The sequence below is a fragment of the Sylvia atricapilla genome, chromosome 2, assembly GCF_009819655.1.
Source record: "Sylvia atricapilla isolate bSylAtr1 chromosome 2, bSylAtr1.pri, whole genome shotgun sequence".
NCBI lineage: Eukaryota > Metazoa > Chordata > Aves > Passeriformes > Sylviidae > Sylvia > Sylvia atricapilla.
Genome location: NC_089141.1, coordinates 33,174,586 through 33,194,620, shown reverse-complemented (window position 1 = coordinate 33,194,620; position 20,035 = coordinate 33,174,586). Strand labels below are relative to the sequence as shown.

At 42.6% G+C, this 20,035-nt stretch overlaps 1 protein-coding gene across 1 annotated transcript in view; it reads left to right on the top strand.

Annotated features, from left to right (window-relative positions):
- Positions 1 to 20,035, top strand: part of ME3 (malic enzyme 3) — a 117,816-nt gene that overhangs the window by 65,148 nt on the left and 32,633 nt on the right. Inside the window, 2 exon segments of the mRNA XM_066341302.1 lie at positions 2 to 77; positions 17,676 to 17,751. Of these exon segments, the coding sequence (XP_066197399.1) occupies positions 2 to 77; positions 17,676 to 17,751 (152 nt within the window).

The following is a 20,035-nucleotide window of genomic DNA, read 5'->3' as shown; positions in this document are numbered from 1 at the left end:
GAATTCATGCCCATAGTTTACACCCCAACAGTTGGCCTGGCTTGTCAGCAGTATGGTTTGGCATTCAGGAGACCACGGTGAGTGAAGAGACTATGTTGACTTTTTTTTTTTAATTTCATGTGAATGTTCCTTTTGTATTGATACCATCTTTATGTGGGTGGCCCGAAACATCTAAAACTCAATCCCTCATCAAAAAGTGAACAGCAAGCAGCTTCATGTGTATATACATTTGATGATGAGCTGGGGAGTTGAGAACAGCTCTGACTTCTTCCTATGAACAGTGAACAGAGTGGTTTTGTTCTCAAACAGGCTGTACAGTCCTCAAACAGCTTGCTGAACTTAGGGCTGCACCCCTCCCCATCTGCTGTCTCAGGAGCACTGAGTGTACCTCTGCAATGCTGTTTGAGTAATTGTTGGGTTTTGGATACGTTGTGCTGATTTTGAACTTTTGTATGCACATCCACAAACTTACCCCACTAGAATCATCTTCATAGAGATGCTCTGCATCACTGCCCTCCCTCTCTGCTCAGAACAGTCACTGTATAAATTCATGCAACATTAAACACTCTGTACCATGTTGGAAGACCCCATTCTGCATAATTCTTTTTAATGATTAATGCTTAGATAAATCCCTTGTTAGCTTTCTAAAGTACATTTTAAGCTAGCCTGAAAATTCAATGGCACAGTTCAGTTTTCTTTGCAGGTTTTTAAATTTTTTGTCCTTGAAATGTACCAGTAGTCAGATGAACATACAAGTTTTTGTTATAGAAATTTGCAAAGTAAAGGAATGGATAAATACCATTTTCAAAGCATTTCACAAGCATGAGGTTTGACTGCAGTTTCAGCTGATAGTACTGTTGCAGATGGGGCAACTGAGGCAGGTTCTACTGAGTCTAGGTCACAGGGAGTCCCTGAGGCACACCTCAAAGACATAAGGACTGTGTAGACAAGATAATGAATAAGATTTTATGTATAATATTATCTTGGCAAACATGCTTGCTTTCTGCCTGTCATGAAAACTCCTAATAAAGCCAGTGTATTCCTCCACATGAGCTGCTCCTCAGGATTGCTTTTTGGTTTGTGTGTGTGCCAGGTAATTGTGTTCTGTGCCCTGATGTGCAATTTGTGGATCTGCTGGGCTGTGGTGAAGTCATTCATCTATCCAAGCCTTGATCTTATCCCTCCTCCTCCTCAGTGTGAGGAAACCAGAGAAGGATCTGCACTTTGTATAGAGGGAGAACCCTAACTTCTTCTGGGCATGAATAAAAGATAAGAGAGCCCGGATTGTGTCTCCAGGTGTTGAGCTGTGAGCACTGTCAGGCAGAGAAGGGCACATTGCTGGTTCTCATTTAATCAATATTAATGCAGCAACTGCTGATTCTCAGGTAATCAATATTCATGCAGCAATTCCTGCTATACACCCACTGTGTCTTTGCCTCCTGGCTGCCTTTACCTTGCAATAAGTTAAAACAATATTTGGGAGCTTTGCTTCTTTTATTTTCTATCGATTGTTATCTTGAGGAAAGCAGGGATGTCTTTCCACATACTGAATTCTTTCTGCAGTTGTTTCTGTTGGAGAATTCCCCTTCCTGTAACTCACGTCTTTCTCGTGTTTTAAATCCACATTATTTTACAAATGTGATAGGAACGTCTGTTCTCACAGTCCAGCAGTTTTGCTGCTAAATTTGGGCTGGGTCTTTTCTGGATTCCAACCCATGGCTTCTTCAGAAAAGAGCAAATGACCATATCCTTGGTACACTGGATTTCTGTGGTGGGAGATTGTTTCCCTGAAGTTACAGAATGAATTTCAGCCTTCGGATTTGGTTGTAATCAAGGTGTTTTAGCAGAAGAATATTTTTGTTGCAAAAAGAAAAGAGCTGTTGTATCACATGAAATGATGTCACTAAAATGGAAAGTGTATACATGTGCTGGTTTTTTCAGTCTGACTCTTACTGTCTTGGAGTATATATTTTCTGTCCTGGAGCATATTATGTACATTATGAATTGGCCTGCAAGATATAGCTCATAGGTAGGATGCCAATACTTGTGCTAAAATCTCACATTTTAAAACATCACATTTATAACGAACATGGATAGATGTGCCCATATAACACAGCTTATTGTGCAGTCTGTCTGTGGCCACAGCAGCAGCAACCTTTGGACACAATTAACTTCTTCCCCATGCTGGGATCTTTCTCAGTCCCATTAGAGCTTGGCTTTATACTTGAAGGTTGAGCCTGGAAAGATTACAGTGCACGTAACTTGCTTACAAAGCAGCTCTTGTGCATCAGCATCTAAAAACAGTCCCGAGATGTCCAGCAGGGCTTCTCTCAGAATCATTTATCAGAACACATTTATCTATGTTTACATGGCTGCAAGTTTTGTTTGTCAGATACTGTTGTGGTAATTGCAGGACTCGATGCCTGTTTTCCCTTTCTTAGTCTTTATATACAAACCCTTCAAGGGTAAACCTCTCTAACCTGCACTTTTATGGGGCCAGTGGACAGAGTTCACCTTCCAGGTCAGGGCTCCAGCATAATCCCTGCTAGCAGATTTATCTGTTCCAAATGGAATAAGACACCTGGTGTTCTTTTCTTTCAAAAAGCTATCCAGCCAGCAGTCTAAATGAGCAGGCTCTCTATATTTAACAGTAGAAAAGAACTACTAGGAACAAAAACACTTGCAAGCATTCAACTCTTCTCATGCTTATCTATGATGCCCACAGTTTCCCTACTTCTCCTTGTGAGCCAGGCATAGCTCCAGCACGTTCTCTGCCTTCCCCAAACTCCGACTGCCTTTCTCTTTACTAGTTGCTTTAAATTCTTCAGGCATGATTTTTTTTTCCATTGACCTTAGACTTCTTCCTATGTGATTAAGCCTCAGAGGTTTAGAATGACTGAAATAGAGGTGGAACCATAAATTTATAAAATTACATCCAGCCACTGTTGCCTAAGAGCTATGAAGTTTTTGCTGGAAGGTGTTTATGTTGAATACATATTTCCTATCTTGTTTTCCAGCCAGCTCCCTGGTGCTTTAACAATATTCATTTATTTAAAGCCATGTGATAAGCATTACAACCTTCAGGCTAAAGTACAGTTTCAATTTGATTTTTTCAAATAAGAAATATAAATTATTATGTAATTTGTAAGTACAAGTTAAAGTACTAAGCAATAGCACCTCTTTTGCGGTAGTGATTAAGGAGCCTGTCAAAACCTCTCTTCTGTGATCAAACCATGTTAAATAAGTGCAAAAGAAGAGTACCATGTCCAAAGGGAAGTCTTCCTAAGCACAGGTCCTGTCTGCAGCTGTGGCCAGTAACAGGAGGAGTACAGGACTAGGATAGGCAAACATGCTCACTTCTTGAGGGGTTCTCAGGTTATGCTCCTTCTCATTTTGTGTCTTGTGGTTGCAGTTTTGTTATGAAAATCCACTGCTCTCTTTGACTCATAAGTTCTGTAATGGTGGTGAGGGAACCCAGATGAAGGCATATTGTCAAGGCCAAAGGATGTGACTGAAAATAGAGTCCCAAAGTGACAAGACTTGTTTCATTTACAGAATCTATCTGTTGCAGTGTATGATGATCAAGGGTGATCCAGACTTAAGGGAGATTTCTTGCAGAGTTGTACAGCTTCAGATCCTATGTCTGCACACGTGCAACTTTGCAGTCAATCTCCTGAAATCCATCCTCGGCATCCCTTCACTCCTCCCTCCCACCACCCCTGTGCCTCCACAGATGTCTGTGCTGTTGTGTACTGATGGTTCAAGGATAAATCTGGGCAGATCCAAGTCCCTTTTTGGGCCAGGCTGGCAGTAATCCAAATAGCCAGTTCACTGCCGTCTGGACAGGAGCTGTGCTGATGTGCTGAAGGAGAAGCAAGCTGCTCAAGGCATGGGGAGTGCAGGTTTGCTTATGTTCAGCAGCAGTGATAACAAAACTGGCTTCAAGCAAAGGATAGGCTGTCCTAGGTACTAAGGAATATGGGCCTTGGAAGTGTTTGCTTTACAAAGCCCAGGAACCCCTTAGCCTCATTAGAAGTTGGTAGAAAGAAAGAATGAAATGTACCAGAGTAGGGCTTGCAACTTTGAGACAGGGAAGGAAGGAAGGAAGGAAGGAGGAAGGAAGGAAGGAAGGAAGGAAGGAAGGAAGGAAGGAAGGAAGGAAGGAAAAGGAAAGGAGGAAGGAAGGAAGGAAGGAAGGAAGGAAGGAAGGAAGGAAGGAAGGAAGGAAGGAAGGAAGGAAGGAAGGAAGGAAAGGAAGGAAGGAAGGAAGGAGGAAGGAGAAAAGGAAGGAGGAAGGAAGGAAAAAGGGGAAGAAAAGAGGGAGGAGGAAAGAGGAAGGGGAGGGAGGGAGGGAGGGAGGGAGGGGGAGGGATGGAAGGGAGGGAGGGAGGGAGGAGGAAGGAAGGAAGGAAGGAAGGAAGGAAGGAAGGAGGAAGGAAGGAAGGAAGGATAGGAAAGGAAGGAAGGAAGGAAAGGAAGGAAGGAAGGAGGAAGGAAGGAGGAAGTGAAGGAAAGGAAGGAAGGACAGGAAGGAAGGAAGGAAGGAAGGAAGGAAGGAAGGAAGGAAGGAAGGAAGGAAGGAAGGAAGGAGGAAGGAAGGAAGGAAGGAAGGAAGGAAGAGGGAGGAAGGGGAGGGAAGGGAGGGAGGGGAGGAGGAGTGAAGGAAGGAAGGAAGGAAGGAATGAAGGAAGGAAGGAAGGAAGGGAAGGAAGGAAGGACGGAGGAAGGAAGGAAGGAAGGAAGGAAGGAAGGAAGGAAGGAAGGAAGGAAGGAAGGAAGGAAGGAAGGAAGGAAGGAAGGAAGAGGAAGGAAGGAAGGAAGGAAGGAAGGAAGGAAGGAAGGAAGAGGGAGGAAGGGAGGGAGGGAGGGAGGGAGGGAGGAAGGGAGGAAGGGAGGAAGGAAGGAAGAATCTTGGTCATTTGGTCCCATTAACAGAGTCATCATTTTCTTAGGAAATGGTTCTGCCACCCCTATAAGCTTTCAGACTGTGGTTTAAAGTCCTTTTTGATTTAGAGTAAGGATACAAAGCCTCTAAAAATGTATTTTTTTCCTTTTTTATTCTTTTTTTAATGTAAAATGCACTTAATGAGCACCAAGGGGGTCCTTAGGGAGCACAGGACTGAACACATGCAGTGCTATTTAAAAGGTATGTTTTAAGCCTGAGGATCTCTTTTAATTGTGACAGTGTCTTTGAAAAGGACTATACTTCTTCACAAAGAGATAGTAAAGAGGAAACTTAGAGCACACAATCAGGGGTTTATTTCTTCTGTGATGGTGAGGGATAGTTTATTACGATGGCATAAGACCACCGTCTCTCAAGACGCTGGTTAATTCATAAACATAGTGGTGTTTGAAAGTACAAAGTTGCCAGCTGCTGCTCAAAAGCTTTTGGCATCCCCTGAGAGTAGGACTGGAAAAGGTGGTTTTATCACCACTGGAGGAAGGTTTTATCACCACTGGAGGAGGAAGAGACAGAAAAAACTTGCTTGCCTAAGTTCACTTTTCCTACAAATGTAAATATCCTTGAGAACTGCCTGCAGAACAATGCAAAACATGCTGGGATTTAGCTGAACCTGAAGAAAGATAACAGGATGCAGATGGTGTGAAAATTAAGTCTGACAGAATAATGATCTGTGTCTCTGATGAAAAATGAGTAAATGAAACATCAGTCATTCTACAGAATTGTCTTGTCAGCTGGTCTGACTCTGATGAGTGACTTTTTTTTGTGGTGGTGTGCTGTCTGAGCAGCAGGAGGGAAAGTTGCCTGCCATTTCTGGACACTTTAAGACCAAACCAAATGGAATGAAAACAAAAGTATAAATCCCATAGACTTGTCCCTAACCACAGAATTGTCTCCATTCCCTCTTCTATAAAACATTGGAGACCAGAAGTGAGTGGGAAGACTGGGATTTGGATTATTGTCCTGAAAGTTTGTTTTGAAACCCTTAAGACAATCTTTACTTGTAAAAACACCAGTCGTCATAACTTCTCTTTTTGCCACCAGCCTGGTTCAGCCTTCTTCCAGAGGCAGCTGAAGTCAGTGCACGGGAAGAGGAATGTGTTTACTAGTGTGTTTGGGTAACATTGCCATAGCCACCCAAAGACTGGTCTTGGAACTGACTAAAGGGGAGAGAATGTCTGTGGAAAGTCTCACAGAGACCATGTGTAGTGAAGAAGCCCTGAAGAGGTGTCAGGACACATAGGTGGGAGACAGTCGTTGGTATGGAACAAGATTATTGAATGAGGGGGCGTAGACCATGGTTAGCACAGGTGAGGAGAAAGTAGCTGATGCAGAGGGAGCCCAAGGCTGCTGAAAATGGCTTAGCCTGTTTGGAACTTCTGAGAACTAGCAAAGTAACTCAAAGGTTCCCACTGCTCTCTCTCTCCCCATTTTCTTCAGGCAAGTCTTTTCAGCATGCTCTACCCCTGTCCTTGTCCCTTCTCTCTTTCCACTTCACTGAAGTGTTTTTCAAAATGTGGAGACAACCACAGATTGTTTTGTGGAAATGCAGAGAGAAGAGCTGGTATATTGGTCCTGATCTGATGTTCCATGCAGGCTGGGGAATGGGATGGACACTGTTGGTGTTGTGAGGCTGTAACACACTTTCTACATTGCAATGAGTGAAAAAGGGAGTGAAAAAAGACTTAGCTCTCTGTTTTATAGAAAAACAGTCACTGCTCCTTGTTCCATATCTCCAATCTTCTCTCTCTCTCTTTTCCTTTCCCTTCCTTTTCCTTTCATTTCCTAAGAAAAATGTGTACACACTGGCTCTAACAACCATGAGAAACTTTTATGGGCATGAGGTAAAACATCAGGCCTACAGAAGTTAACAGCAAATCTCATGTTAATTTATGGAGGTCAGGCTTTCCGCTCCTGTCAGAGGTGATTTAGATTTAAGTCTGTTGAAATTCCCTGATTTACCAAGAGAAGCTCGAAGGAAGAGGTGGAGTTGTCCAAAAGAAATAGGTTGACCTGGTGAAGGAAATACAAGAGAATGTGTTCTCCTTTGATCTGGCATAAATCTGTGCTGCTGCCACAAGAAACAACCCCACCTCAAACAAAAAAATGCCAAAGACAGGGAGGAGGCAGAAGAATTATTTAGAATAATGAATACCAGGATGTAAATTTCAGGGGAAATGATGCTGACTGTCATGAAAACCTTGAACAGCAGTATCCATTGGGCTGTGGAACAGCCATGGATTGTGTTCAGAAAGCCAACCACGTCCTGGGCTGCATCCAAAGCAGCATGGCCAGCAAGGCAAGAGAGGTGATTCTCCCCTCTATCTGCTCCGGTGAGACCCACCTGGACTGCTGTGTCTGGCTCTGGGGCCCCCAACACAAGAAGGACATGAACCTGTCATAGAGAAGACACAAAGATGCTCAGGTGGCTGGAGATCCTCTCCTGTGAAGACAGGCTCAGAGGGCTGGGGCTGTTCAGCCTGGAGAAGGGAAGGTTCCAGGGGCACTTTATAGCACCTACAGTACCAGGAAAGCTGGAGAGGGGCTTGCATGAGGGCATGTAGTAATGGGATAAGGAGCAGTGGTTTAAACTGAAAGAGGGTAGATTAGATATAAGAAGTTTTTGACTGTGAGGATGATGAGGCACTGGCGTAGGTTGCCAAGAGAAGCTGCGGATACCCAATCCCTGGAAGCGTTCAAGGCCTGATTGGATGGGGCTCTGAGCAGCCTGGTGTAGGGGAAGGTGTCCCTGCCCATGGCAAGAGGTTTGCCATGATTAGGTCGTTTGCCATGGTTGAATTATCTTTAAGGTCCCCTTCAGACCAAACAGTTATGTGATCCTATAATTCTACGACGTGATTATGGAAGAATTCATAGAAAAGCTGCTGCTATTTTCTGTATTTGCTGCAATTTCTACAGAAGTTAGATTTTTTTATTAGATGGATTCACTAAAAGTGTACCAAATTATATTTCATTTATCTGGAAGCTGATTTCTTTAGTATCATCAAAATAATCTTTTTTTTCTTTGTCAAACTTTGTTCTAATTCTATGTTCACTCTTGAGGCTCCCTGCAGTGCACTTTAAAAGGGAAGGTGTGGGTCCTGGAAGAATTTCCACAGCACAGGAAGGAAATATAATCAGGGTAGGACTTAATTTAACTTCCCTGGGATTTTTGATCCCACCTTAACCGCTGCACTATCAAGTAAAACAGAATACATTATGTGCTTAGCCATGAAACAGATAAGGGCTCCTTGGTCAAAATCAACTGAGCAACAGCACTGATTGACCATCTGTGTGTTTTTCTTTGTAATCCTGTAATCTTCCACTTACTGAGATACTTCCAGAATCCAGCACACAGCCAGGTGTAAGGCTGAACCTCCAAAAAGACAGAGGAAAATCAGGACCAAGTCAAAAATTACACTACACTTAAAATTGTTTTTGAACAAAGAATATCAAGCCCCTTGAGCATGACGAGCTTAAATGCAGCAAAGGTTACTGAATTTGGGAAATGCCCAGTTTCCACCAACAGTTGCTGGTTGGTGGAATCCCTGGATGGTGGAAACTTGCGTCTCACCTAAATGGCCGGTCTTCACCCAACTGCATCTATAAATTTATTTGTGGGTGACAGAAGGTAGTCTGGCCTTCCCCTCTCCCTTCTGCACATTAACAAGAAGTGACATCTGGAGTAACCAGTCACACCCCATACTGCAGAGCTGCTTGGCTCTTACCCAGTCCTTGGCTCCAGGAGTCGGATCCTTACACAGACAGACCTTCTCAGAGGTCCTCCTAAACAGTATTGAAACACCACTGCTGGAAAAGACACTGGGAAATTTGGTGAAGTTTTAAAATACAAGGAGGATTTAATCCCCAAATTGTGCTATGACTTGGCAGTTGTCTGGTTCAACCAGACAACTGAGTCCTGAGAACACAGTAGGGGAAAACACCTCATGACAAGCCAAGAGCAACATGGGTTTGCTTGCCTCTTGCCTTAATCCTAGAATGTGGATAGCAGAGATCCACTGGGGACATGATTCCAACCCTCTGCCTTTTCACATTGCTGCATACTGACCAATGACAATAGGTACGGAGCTGGTCTCTCTCCATCAGCCTCCCCCGGAGATGAAGAAAAGATACTTTTCTTTAGGCTGATGCCCTATATATCTGGGATTCCTCCTGGTTCCTGTCCGCTGTCCCCTAACATGTCGTATCTGTGAAACCTTATGTTCCTCTCCACATCCCCTTCATCCTTTTTTCTTATCCACCTGTGCTTCACCATAGCCACCCACATCAGCTAATCCTCCTCTCCTTCCCTCACCTCTTCCATAAGGAGCAGTGAGCACAGCTTTCTGTGCTCTGCTTGCTGTCCCATGTGATTTCCTATCTATGCCTTATTGGTCCTGCCTCATAACCACTGTTTTTTTCATTTGGTTTCCTCTACAGCCGCCTTTTTTGCTCCTTTTCTCTGCCTTCTGCTTATTCCTGAACCCAGGAAAGCTCTAAGGCTGAGTATATACTAGAATAGGTACTAGGTGAGAGGCAGCACATGTTGTGTGCAGCTACAAACTGTGTTTTTGGGCAGCTGTCAGAATAATTGTCAGTGTAAGGTCTATGTTCTCCTCCCCAGAGTGGTGAGGACGTGAACCCCTTTATCTTTTTATCTCAGCAGTAATTTTCATAAAAGGGTATGGGAACAAACATCTTTGCAACCTTTGCCTTTCTGATAAATTTGTTGAAATTACCTAGCAGCTAAGAGAGGACACAGTATAATTGCCCTTTTCCTGGGGAGAAAAAAAAAAAAAAAAAAAAAAAAAAAAAAAAAAAAAAAAAAAAAAAAAAAAAAAAAAACACACCCAAACCTGGTAAAAATAGTGGTGGGTGTTAATAATCTGGCAGATAGGAGATGGATCCAAAAGCTTTACTTTAGGCGGTGGTCTGGACCTTCCTGCTGTGGCAGGAGTTGGACTGTGCCAATGAATGGGGGGAGCTAGGGCTTGCACTCATATGTGCTCACTAAAATCTCTCTGTTCCTGATCTTTAGCTGTTTTCTACCATTTAGCAGCTTTCAGTCCCTTGGGATCATGGAGATTTCCCAGTGTGGGTTTAGGAGGGGTTGTGTGGATACTGAATATTTCAGTTTTGTACCTTGGACCCTGCATCTTCTGGCTTCCACACGGAATTTTGGGTTTCCTATCTAAAATATATGGTGACAGTGTTAAGGACATTTATAATAGTAAGGAAATTATTCATGTTTCAAATAATTTGAAATTAAATCTCTTAGTAAACTTAAATTAAAGATATATTGCCTTATAAGTCTCAGCATAGATTTCACTAATATTTGATTGTGCTCGGTTTCTGATATTTTTTTCATTATTACCATAGGGTACTGGTAAGCAGCTACAATTTACAAAGAAAATGACCTAAAACAATGAACATTTTTTGGCCTTTATTATAAACAAATCTGAAAAAAAAAGCTGATTAATCATTGCAGAGATTTTGTCCAATCTCATGATTAATTGTATTGTATTTAGACAAATCAGTGCATGCTAGCACATACTTTCTCTCCAAAGTCTGTAGCCCACAGGCATTTGTAATCTCAAGCTCCCTAAAACAGCCAAGCAATTTCAAAGTTTATTTTGTTGTTCTGAAGCCTTTTGTCCTGTACTGGCAGAGACCAGAATCAAAAAAAGTCTACAGTGGGGGTGCAGCTGGTGGAAATGTCCCTAAAGGCTCATATTGCTCAACCTGTCAATTTTGTATATGAGTTTTGAAAGTGAAAATAAATAAAACCAAATGTCGGCCCTTACTGTAACCACATTTTATTTCATCTCTAGCACAGACTGGCCTTAAATCCAGAGTGGCTCCTCCAGCCTGTTCCTCTGGCACAGCAGTGAGAGTTTTCTGTGGTTAGTACGCAACAAAAGCCAAGTCCATCAGCTGATCCCTCCCTCGCGTGTGTCCCTTCTGCAGCCTTGGGCAGCCAAAATACCTACCAGTCAGCTGGGCTTGGGGCATAATTCAACCAGACTGCCAAGGGCACAGAGCGGTGTGCAGTGCAGTCAGCATCCTTCCACCGTGGCAAGCCAACTTGGTTTTTCATTTCCTGAGTGTGAAAATAATTTTGACATGTGGCTTTCAGTGTCACTCTGAGATGATCTTGCTCCAGGTTTTCTGAGAGCATCATGCCTTTGTGCAAGGAATGGCTGTGATCACTGCAGAAGGTCAGTTTGTGCTATGCCTGTCAGAGCTGTTTTCTGCCCAACCTCACAACTCACTGTAGGTTTCTGGCTGCTGTCTCACAACTTTTTCATGGCTGTCCAATGGCAGCCTGGTGCAGGCTGGGATGCTCACAAAGGTCTGACTCATCTCTTTTGTTTGTTGCTTTTTTAAGCAATGATTTCCCATGGACTTCCTATGTCTTCTAAGGGAAGTCCAGGCCAAATTAAGTTAAAATGCTCAAGGACTTTTATGTGAGTAGAATTTCATCACTTTCAGGTTGTCAGTGGAAACACTTAACCTTTATTAATAGTCCAAGAATGAGCCTTTCCTATCGAGATAAAAACATTTACTCATGATGTCTGCTTGTCTGATATAAGTATTGGGAATATGTGCATTTTCTTAACATTAACTTACATGGTAGTTTTTATCGTCTCCTCACTTGTGGAGCAAGTTCCCCTCATGGCACCCAAACTAGAAATTGATAAGTACAAAGAAAATTTAACAAAGCCTGAGTTTTGTTCTCTTTAGTCTTGCAATTCACTGAACTAGTATGGCAGCACACACACAAGGAGCCACACTCCTTGGAAGGACCTTTCCTTGGCTGTCTGAGAAGTATCTGGAGAATTAGGGACCTTACTACCATTTTAATCTACTTCCCTCCATCAGTTCCTCTTCTCAGGAACAAATAATTATATAAGGCAAAGCCTGGTAGCCCATTAAAGAAGATACCTGTTTCCTGAATAAAGAAGGCTAATGGACTGATCTCTGTGCAGAAAGCATGTGGAACTTGCAGCCAAGGTTTTTTTGTGTTCTTCCTGCTGTATACCAAACCCTGACCAAGCTTGATCATTGCAGTGTCAGTAAATGTTGGATAACACTGTGAAAATACATTTCTCCCTTACTGAGCCAGTATCTTATTCTTCAGAGAGAAGTCCTTTGGAGGAGTGAGCGAGGAGAAGGACGAAGCTGCAGTAGTTCAGTGAGAGGGGTTATGTTTTTCAACTCCTGTCAACTTAGGAGCTTTTGAGGTCCTTCTGGTGGTTTCTCACTTCCTCCATAGATCATAAATATGCAATCATTTTCAATCTCAGCTAGTAAATGAAGTTCATGTGAATCAAAGATTGATGTCCCTTTGCTGCATGCTAGTATACATATCAATGATCTAGTGCCACCATTTGTTCTGCTCTTTTGTGGCTTTTGACCAGTGTGATGTGAATACTGGTGGGGATAATTGCTGACTGTTACTCATATATGGTAAGTGTAAAGAGGCCATAAATTTTATAGATATACATAAACAGGTAAGTGAAGTCATAGGACTGCTGCCCAAACCCACAGCACAGGACAAGACTGGAAAAAGAGCAGAGCAATGGCCAAAGAGGTTTTACATGGAGCTTGGTGAAGCAAAGGCATTGATTGCATTTGATTGTAATGGATTTCTCTTTGATTTCACATCAGAGGCAGCAGTGGGGCAAGACTACACCGGGAGGGTTGCAAACATAGCCACAGGAGCATTGGTAATGGCCAAGGAAAAGCCATTAGGAGAGGGAGAGAGACTTCTGGGTAGGAGGGAAGTGAGGAGAGATTTAGAGCTGTGAGGAAAAATTGCATAATATTTTTCACTTTCCTCTGTGCTTTGGGGAATGAACATTCTCTGTAAACAAACAATAGTGCTTTAGAGATAGCACTGCTGGCTCCACTGTTTTTTCTAATGGGAAATAGCTCACAAGTCAGCACTGCTAACCAGGACTATCAGAAAGGGGAACACTGCTTAGCCTTTTTAAAGTCATTTTTATTGCATGAAAGGATTAAAGGATATTTCTTTTTTCTAATATCTGAGACATGTTAAAACTAATTATTTCCCAAATGTCTAAAAGAATGATAGAATCATGTAATGGTTGGGATTAGAAAGGACCTTAAAAATTATCTACTTTCAACCTCTCTGCCATGGGCAAGGACACCTTCCACTATGTCATGTTGCTCAAAGCCCCATCCAACCTGGCCTTGAACACTTCTAGGGATGGCAAGTCCCCAGACTTTCTGGGCAACATGTTGCAAGTCCCTCACTATCTTCACAGTAAAGAGTTTCTTTCTAATATCTATTCTAAACCTGCCCTCTTTCAGTTTGAAAGAGCTGTTATCCCTTGTCTAATCTCTACTATCCTTGTAAAAAATGTAAATGTTATTCCAAAAAGCCATCACCAGTATCTAGTACCACTTCCTCTGGGCATCAAATGTGCCATATTTTCTTTGTCTCTGAACTTTTTCTATAATGAGCCTTGTAGTGAAGGGATTGTTATCATTGTGGGACTTTCAGAATGACATCAGGATGGCCAACTTCTAACCAGTACTGGGGCTCAGAGCAGGATTCTTCTTATGGCTCACATGGTACACTGTGTAAAGTCCTGGAGTACTGCCATGAACTCAGTCAGGATAAAACCAGAAAAGGGAAGATAACGTCCCTGGCTTAGGCATGAGAAAAGGTCTTGTGGGTGAATATACTCAAGCCCTTTTCATGGATTCACAATTTGCTAGATCCTGCAGTCCAGTTCGGGCAGCTTGACTGGACTTGCTGACATCCAGACAGAAATACAGCCTTAGTGGCAAATTAAGAAGCTGTAACTCTCCTTGAAGTTTCCTGGGCTCTTACAGACGTGCTCAGTGGTACAATAAAATCTAGTCTGACTTCCACCTTAACTAAAGGCAGCTGTAGTGAAACCTGTGACATTAATGGACTGAATATGAGTCTGCAGCTCTGAAATTAAGAGTTGCAGGTTGAAGCACTCCCTGCTTTTAATTACCCCCACGAAGTTAACAGCTCTCTGAAGGTTACTATTTAACCAGAAATAATGGTACAGCATTTACATTCTGGATTGAAATTGCTGAGGCAGTTAATTTTTACTAAGCTCTAGTTCTTGTAACTTTGTCCCCATGCATGACTGAACCCATGTAGAGTGGCAGATTCCTGGGCACAGGTGAGTTTCTGGTCTGGAAAAACATTGTATCTCTGCCCCACACAATGCCTGTGTTAAGTGACTTGATCAAAATTACTTACATTTTTAGCTTTACATTTTAATTGAATCCTTGTTATTGAGTACCAAGGAGATTAAAGGAAAACTGCTTCTTTTCTTCTTGTTTCTCTGAAGCAATTTATCACCTGTAATCTCAAGGGAGTTGGAGCAGACTTCATGATAAAGGCAGAATAAAGATAATAAAGGTTGCTGAGGTTTCATTTCTCCTTCAGAAGGCTTAGGCTGCATCTTTTCCACAGAAAAATCATGTTAATTTATTTTGTTGTCACTTGGATGTTTCTTATTTACTACTGGTCCATGTAGGCCTTTTTGTTCCTCTTAGTATTCAGAGCTCTACCTTGTCATTCCCAAATGCACAAATAAGCTTTTGCTCCTGTTACCTCTCCTATAATCAAGGAATCATAGAATGGTTTGGGTTTGAAATTATGAGAGATCATGTAGTCCACCTCCTTGCCATGGACAGAGACATGTTCCACTAGACTATCTTGCTTGAAGCCATCCAACCTGGCCTTGAATACCTCCAGGGAAGGTGCATCAACAGCTTCTCTGGGTGACCTGTTCAAGTGCCTCACCACCCTCATAGTAGTTTGTCCTTGAGACAAACCTGGCTGCTACTCTTCCCTGTTCACTCATGAGCAAAGCTTTTTCTGGGTTCAGTTTGTGGAGTTTGTCTGTTCCTTCTGCCTGTCTTGCTGAAGGGATTTTTGGACGGATAAACCCTCTGCCAGCTTGGAGCATGTCTGTTTAACTAAGTGGGCAGCTCAAGTCTGTGGGTGAGTTATTGTCTGGAGGGAGAGCACAACTCTCCTGGGGATCATACAAAATGAGGACATACCCGTGACCCCTGACTCTAAAGTCTGATGTCTCTGTTTCCCTTTGCATCTAAAAATACCATGAAGTTGCTCAACTGCCTGTCAGAACTGGTCATTGCGTATTCGATCTGCAAAGGGATTCCCCGCTCACTACTACCAGGATCCCCTTCTGAATGCTTGAACACCTAATGGGAGCCTCAACTAGATTCAGGAACTTGCTTCAGCTGATTGCCTAAAGGCACTGGAAATTTAGGTGTTTTATTGAACCTGGGCCCTTGGCTCTTGGATTCAGTATTAGTGAAATACAAGGCTTGCTTAGATACATACCCACTTCCTGATGTGGTTGTGTCACTGAGAAAGGTCACTTTCACCACATGGATCACATTTCTGCTCCTCCTGACCATTTCCCATGCAAAACTGATGGTGCCATTAGGGTGTTAGCCTAAAATAAGCCATCTGAATTTGCCTGAAGCATAGTAAGGAGCAATTTACTTATAATACATATTATTAAGGAAGGGAACACAAATTCTGACAGGGCTGTCTCTCCATGCTTGGTTTTCAGTGACCAACCAGGCTATCTAAGCCAAGCCAATCCGATGACAACTGTGAGAGTCCTACTCCCAAGGAGCACAGTGAGAGTAGTCACAAGATTTTGGAAGACCCAAACTCTCTCTACTGGCAAATCCCAAGCAGGGATTTAAGACCAGCCTGCTGCCCTCCCAGTTCAAGGGTCAGAATCAAGGGGTGTTAGGTAGCTGCCCTCTCCACTTGTACATTAAACAACTCTCAGTTCCATCGAGCTGCACGACCAGCAGTGGGTAGACAGGTGGATTTCAGCTTCTGCTCTGAGCTCAGGATGTTTTTCAAAAGTTAGATAGCTGGTGGACTCCCATCAATACTGAAGAGATGCGAATGTATGAGGCACACAGCTAGACACTTAATAGATGTCTTCATTATGTATTGAAAATGTTACCTTCAAACAATAGCATTCTTTCTAAAAGCATATCACAACCTGAAATATATGCAGTGATGTTACTAATTTGCACTTTTAATTCCCAGTTAGTTTAATTCCCAGCAGAACTGCTTTCGAAACATAGATGGCCGCAGTACAGTACTCCCTTTTTATGAAGATTGACATCTGTGAATACTGTCTTTGAGGCAAGCCATGTGTATGTGATTAGTTCATTGGTTATTGGCACAGCGTTAAAGAATTACACTGAATAAATGAAATGTTATTTTCCTTTTTTGCCTTTCTGATCTGTCTGTGTGATTGTGACTTGAACAGTGTTGAAGTCAGCACTTTTATTTTTCTTCTTTTCGAAGTAAAGGGCATTTTCATTAGGAATCCCACAGTTGACTGTGGGAAGATATCTGTCCCCTAGAAGAGTCATGTGAGATAAGCCCTTGCCAGAGTGAGTAGCCCAATTATGTTTGATTATTCATCACTCATATGGCCTTATAATGGAGGTTGTTTTCAAGCTTCTTCTCTCTAATGTTTCACATTAGAAGCCCAAACCATGACCGGATCTGAACTTTCTGGGGCTCAGCAATAGTTGAGAGATGTAAGCAACAAAAATGCATCTCTCCATTTTTCCAACTGTTACTAATTGCTGGCACAGCTCCTGCTTTTGTGAGCAGATAACAAGGCAAGGAAAATGTCTGCATCCTCCTGCCAAGGGGACTCCCCAAGTTAGAGCCCTTGATTTGTGCTGATTAGACAGCACTGTGAGCAATCTAAGCAATTTTCCCTGACATAGGTATAGAGGACAGGTTGCCTCTTTTGGGGTTAGTGCAGCCTAAAAGGAACTTCAGCAAAATCCCAGAATATCAGAGCAGAGATCAATCGATGTAAATCATGCTGTCCTGGATATTGAAAGAATCCCTGCTACGGGTACTCTTTGATAACAGCAGCAGAGAGGCAGAAAAATAAGCCACAAATCTAAAACATGTTTCAAAAACGATCTTTTCCAGCTCCTAATTTTATTTAAAAAATGTACTTTTGTTTAAATGCTGAAGACCTTTGCACTGAGAAGTGATTAACCTTAGTGCAATCAGCCATGTTATTGTCCATATAAACACTTTACATTGAAGTTGCATCCAAACATTTAATTTTCTGTTTCACTTATTGTAATTTTTTATGGTTTTCACTTTGTGAATGTCAAAAACTGGAATCAGATATTCATGGGGATAAAAGGGGCAGGTTTGGCTTGATCAAAGTAAATGCCATGGCAGATATTGATCCAGTCAGATTGGAGTTCTGTGAACTAGAGGGGTGGCCCAACATACCTAGCTCTGGAGTAGCCATTGCTGTCATTGACACTGGTAGCTGGGTGAGAAGGATCATGATTTCACGGTTTGGATGGCCAGGAGCTATAGGCTCCTCAGGAAAGAATGTGTAATAAGGCTTATGGTAAAACCATCAGCCTCACTGCATTTATCGAAATTGCTATAACTAGAAAACTAGAAAATGAGAATTTACTTTGCTATTAGCAGTCCCTTGAGGTCTCATTTTTGTGTCAGTGAGTTGGCTGGTTTTGTACTCAGCAGCTCACATCCCTTCATTTTCAAGTTCACCTGTTTTCTTTTATCTTGGAGTTACTAGTTTTATTACAAGGCTTATTTTTCTTCTCTTTCTTTCCTTTTCTTTTCTCCTCTTAGGGGACTGTTTATCACCATCCATGACAAAGGCCATATTGCAACAATGCTAAACTCTTGGCCTGAAGAAAATGTTAAGGTATGTGGCATGTCTTCTGTGGACTGGGAAATAGCAGGCAGTTTGGTGCAAAATGGGATATTTAGTGGAACTGTTTGGCATCATTTACAGAACTGGTTATTTAAAAGGACAAGCAAAGAATGCTTCCCTTCCTCAGAGAATTTTCAGGCTGAACTTCAGTTTCAATTTGCAGTCAAGCTGGGACTTCAGAGACTGTCATGTATGTATGCAATCAAGAACAACTTTTTCAGAGGTAGCAGGATCTTGGTCAATAAAAAAAATATGCATGATAATAAATTTGTACAGAATAGGGGCCCTAGTGAAAAAGTAAGGTATGTGTATTGAAGAATTGTGTGGCTTACGTGTACCAAAGCTCTTTAAGATATCTCTGTAATCAACATGCTTGTAGGACTCCTTCACAAATTCAGTGACTCATGCAGCATTAAGAACACTGGCAACTCTGAAAATCATGTTTGATATCCAGCAGCTGAAAATATTATTGACACCACACCCAAAAAGTGTTCTTGTGCAGTATTTTTTCACTAGAGCTTGGGGCTGGGCAAGTCCCTGACATGAAATAAAGTCAACAATTAAGACAGGTCTTGCCAGTCACCTCACCATTCTATCAGTCTAAAAGTACACGTTCCTGGGAATTTCCATGGCTATTGACAGAGTTTTGGTTCCCTATCAATCATATGCTTCTTCCAAGAACAAAGATTTGGCAGCTGAGAAAATTTTGCAAGCATTTTCCATTTCTAAGGGGGAAGAAAAAAGAAATTTAACATGTTTTCAGAAAAAGTGATCACAGACATATAAACTTGTGTTTGGAACCATGGAGAAGAGAGGCAGGCAGGGTATTTTATCCTTGCTCCGTCCAACAAACTCAGTATTTCCATTTGTTTCCAACTCAGAACTGTGAGCAGAATTCATTATGGCTAATAGAAATGTTTTTGCAGATGGGGAAACCAGCACAGAAAGATCAGAGACTGTTGTTGAAACAGCCCCTCTGGCACCCAAAACAGACCATAGGAAGGGCAATGGTCCATGAAAGAGATTCAGACTATCTTCTTTCCAGGTTTGCCAGACTACAAAGGCAGCTCATTTTAGCAGTACTGCTGTTACGGACCACAGGGTTACCTGTGTCTCTATACACAGAGTTCTTCATGCCTGAACTGGTAGGCACTGGAACACTCAAGATTTTGAGATAAGTAGGGAGGCACCTGGAGTGCACCTAAGTCCCTGGAGGGACCCAGTTTTTTTTTTTTTAAAGGTGAACACCCCCCCAATTGAACACCACCCTCTAAAGACAGTGCAGAAATACCTGGAGATGCTGCCCACATTTTGCTCATTAGATTTGGCTCATTAGGGCTTCATGGCAACAGTGCTTACTGTAGAAATCGGAAATCTGGGCCAAACCCTGGATCCTCTGCCTGCAAGGGCTGGAAGGATGCTGATGCTCTGCTTAGATTAGCAAAGCCTCAGCCAAGCCCTGTGAGCCACACCTTCAAGCCTTCCTGTCAAAGCTGGGCTGCCCTGAAAGAATCATAGTACCAGAACAAGTGAGAAGAAACCATTTCTGGTCATACTTATGTGGGAATATGGGGGGGTTTGGGTCCCTTCCAGGATGGCTAATGAATCCTGACAGGAAGAAATATTGGATAAAATGCTGGCCATCCTCAGGAGTGCCTTCCCTTGCCAATTTTCGCTCTGGTTCCTTAGTCTTGTACTCTTTTCTTCACAGTGGCCCAGCTAAACCAAAAAGAATGCAAAAAATCATACAGGATGGGTGTCATCCTGGAAGCTATGAATTCAAGCCACTCAAAGTGAGGATGGTGTAGAAATGTGTTTTATTCCAACACAAGTGTGCTGCCATGCAAGCTACTGCACTGGCCTTCCATCCTGCCTTCCCTCCCCTCATTCCTCCCTCTTTTTGTGGAATGCCTGCCCTAGAAGTGCACTCAGGATCTTGAATCCCCACGAGGATTACTGCTGTACAGAGCTGTCCAAAATTCTTCCCATGGAGTGTTTTCTGTTGGTTCATCCAATGTAGAGTATTGGTTCAACCTGTAAAGGCTGACCTCCTGCCATCAGTGCAGAGAACTGGGAATGCCAACAGCAGCACTTGCCTCTCTGCATTGCCTTGACACCTTGGAGACCAGCGTAGCACTCTGGGTCATTCTGCTGGGCCACATGCCTACTACTGAGGCACTGCAAACCTGGACCGGTTAACTGGGTACAGCCTATGGTCCAGAGTCATCTCAGTAAACATCAGCTGCCTGGGGACTTAGTGCCCAGTCTCATATTG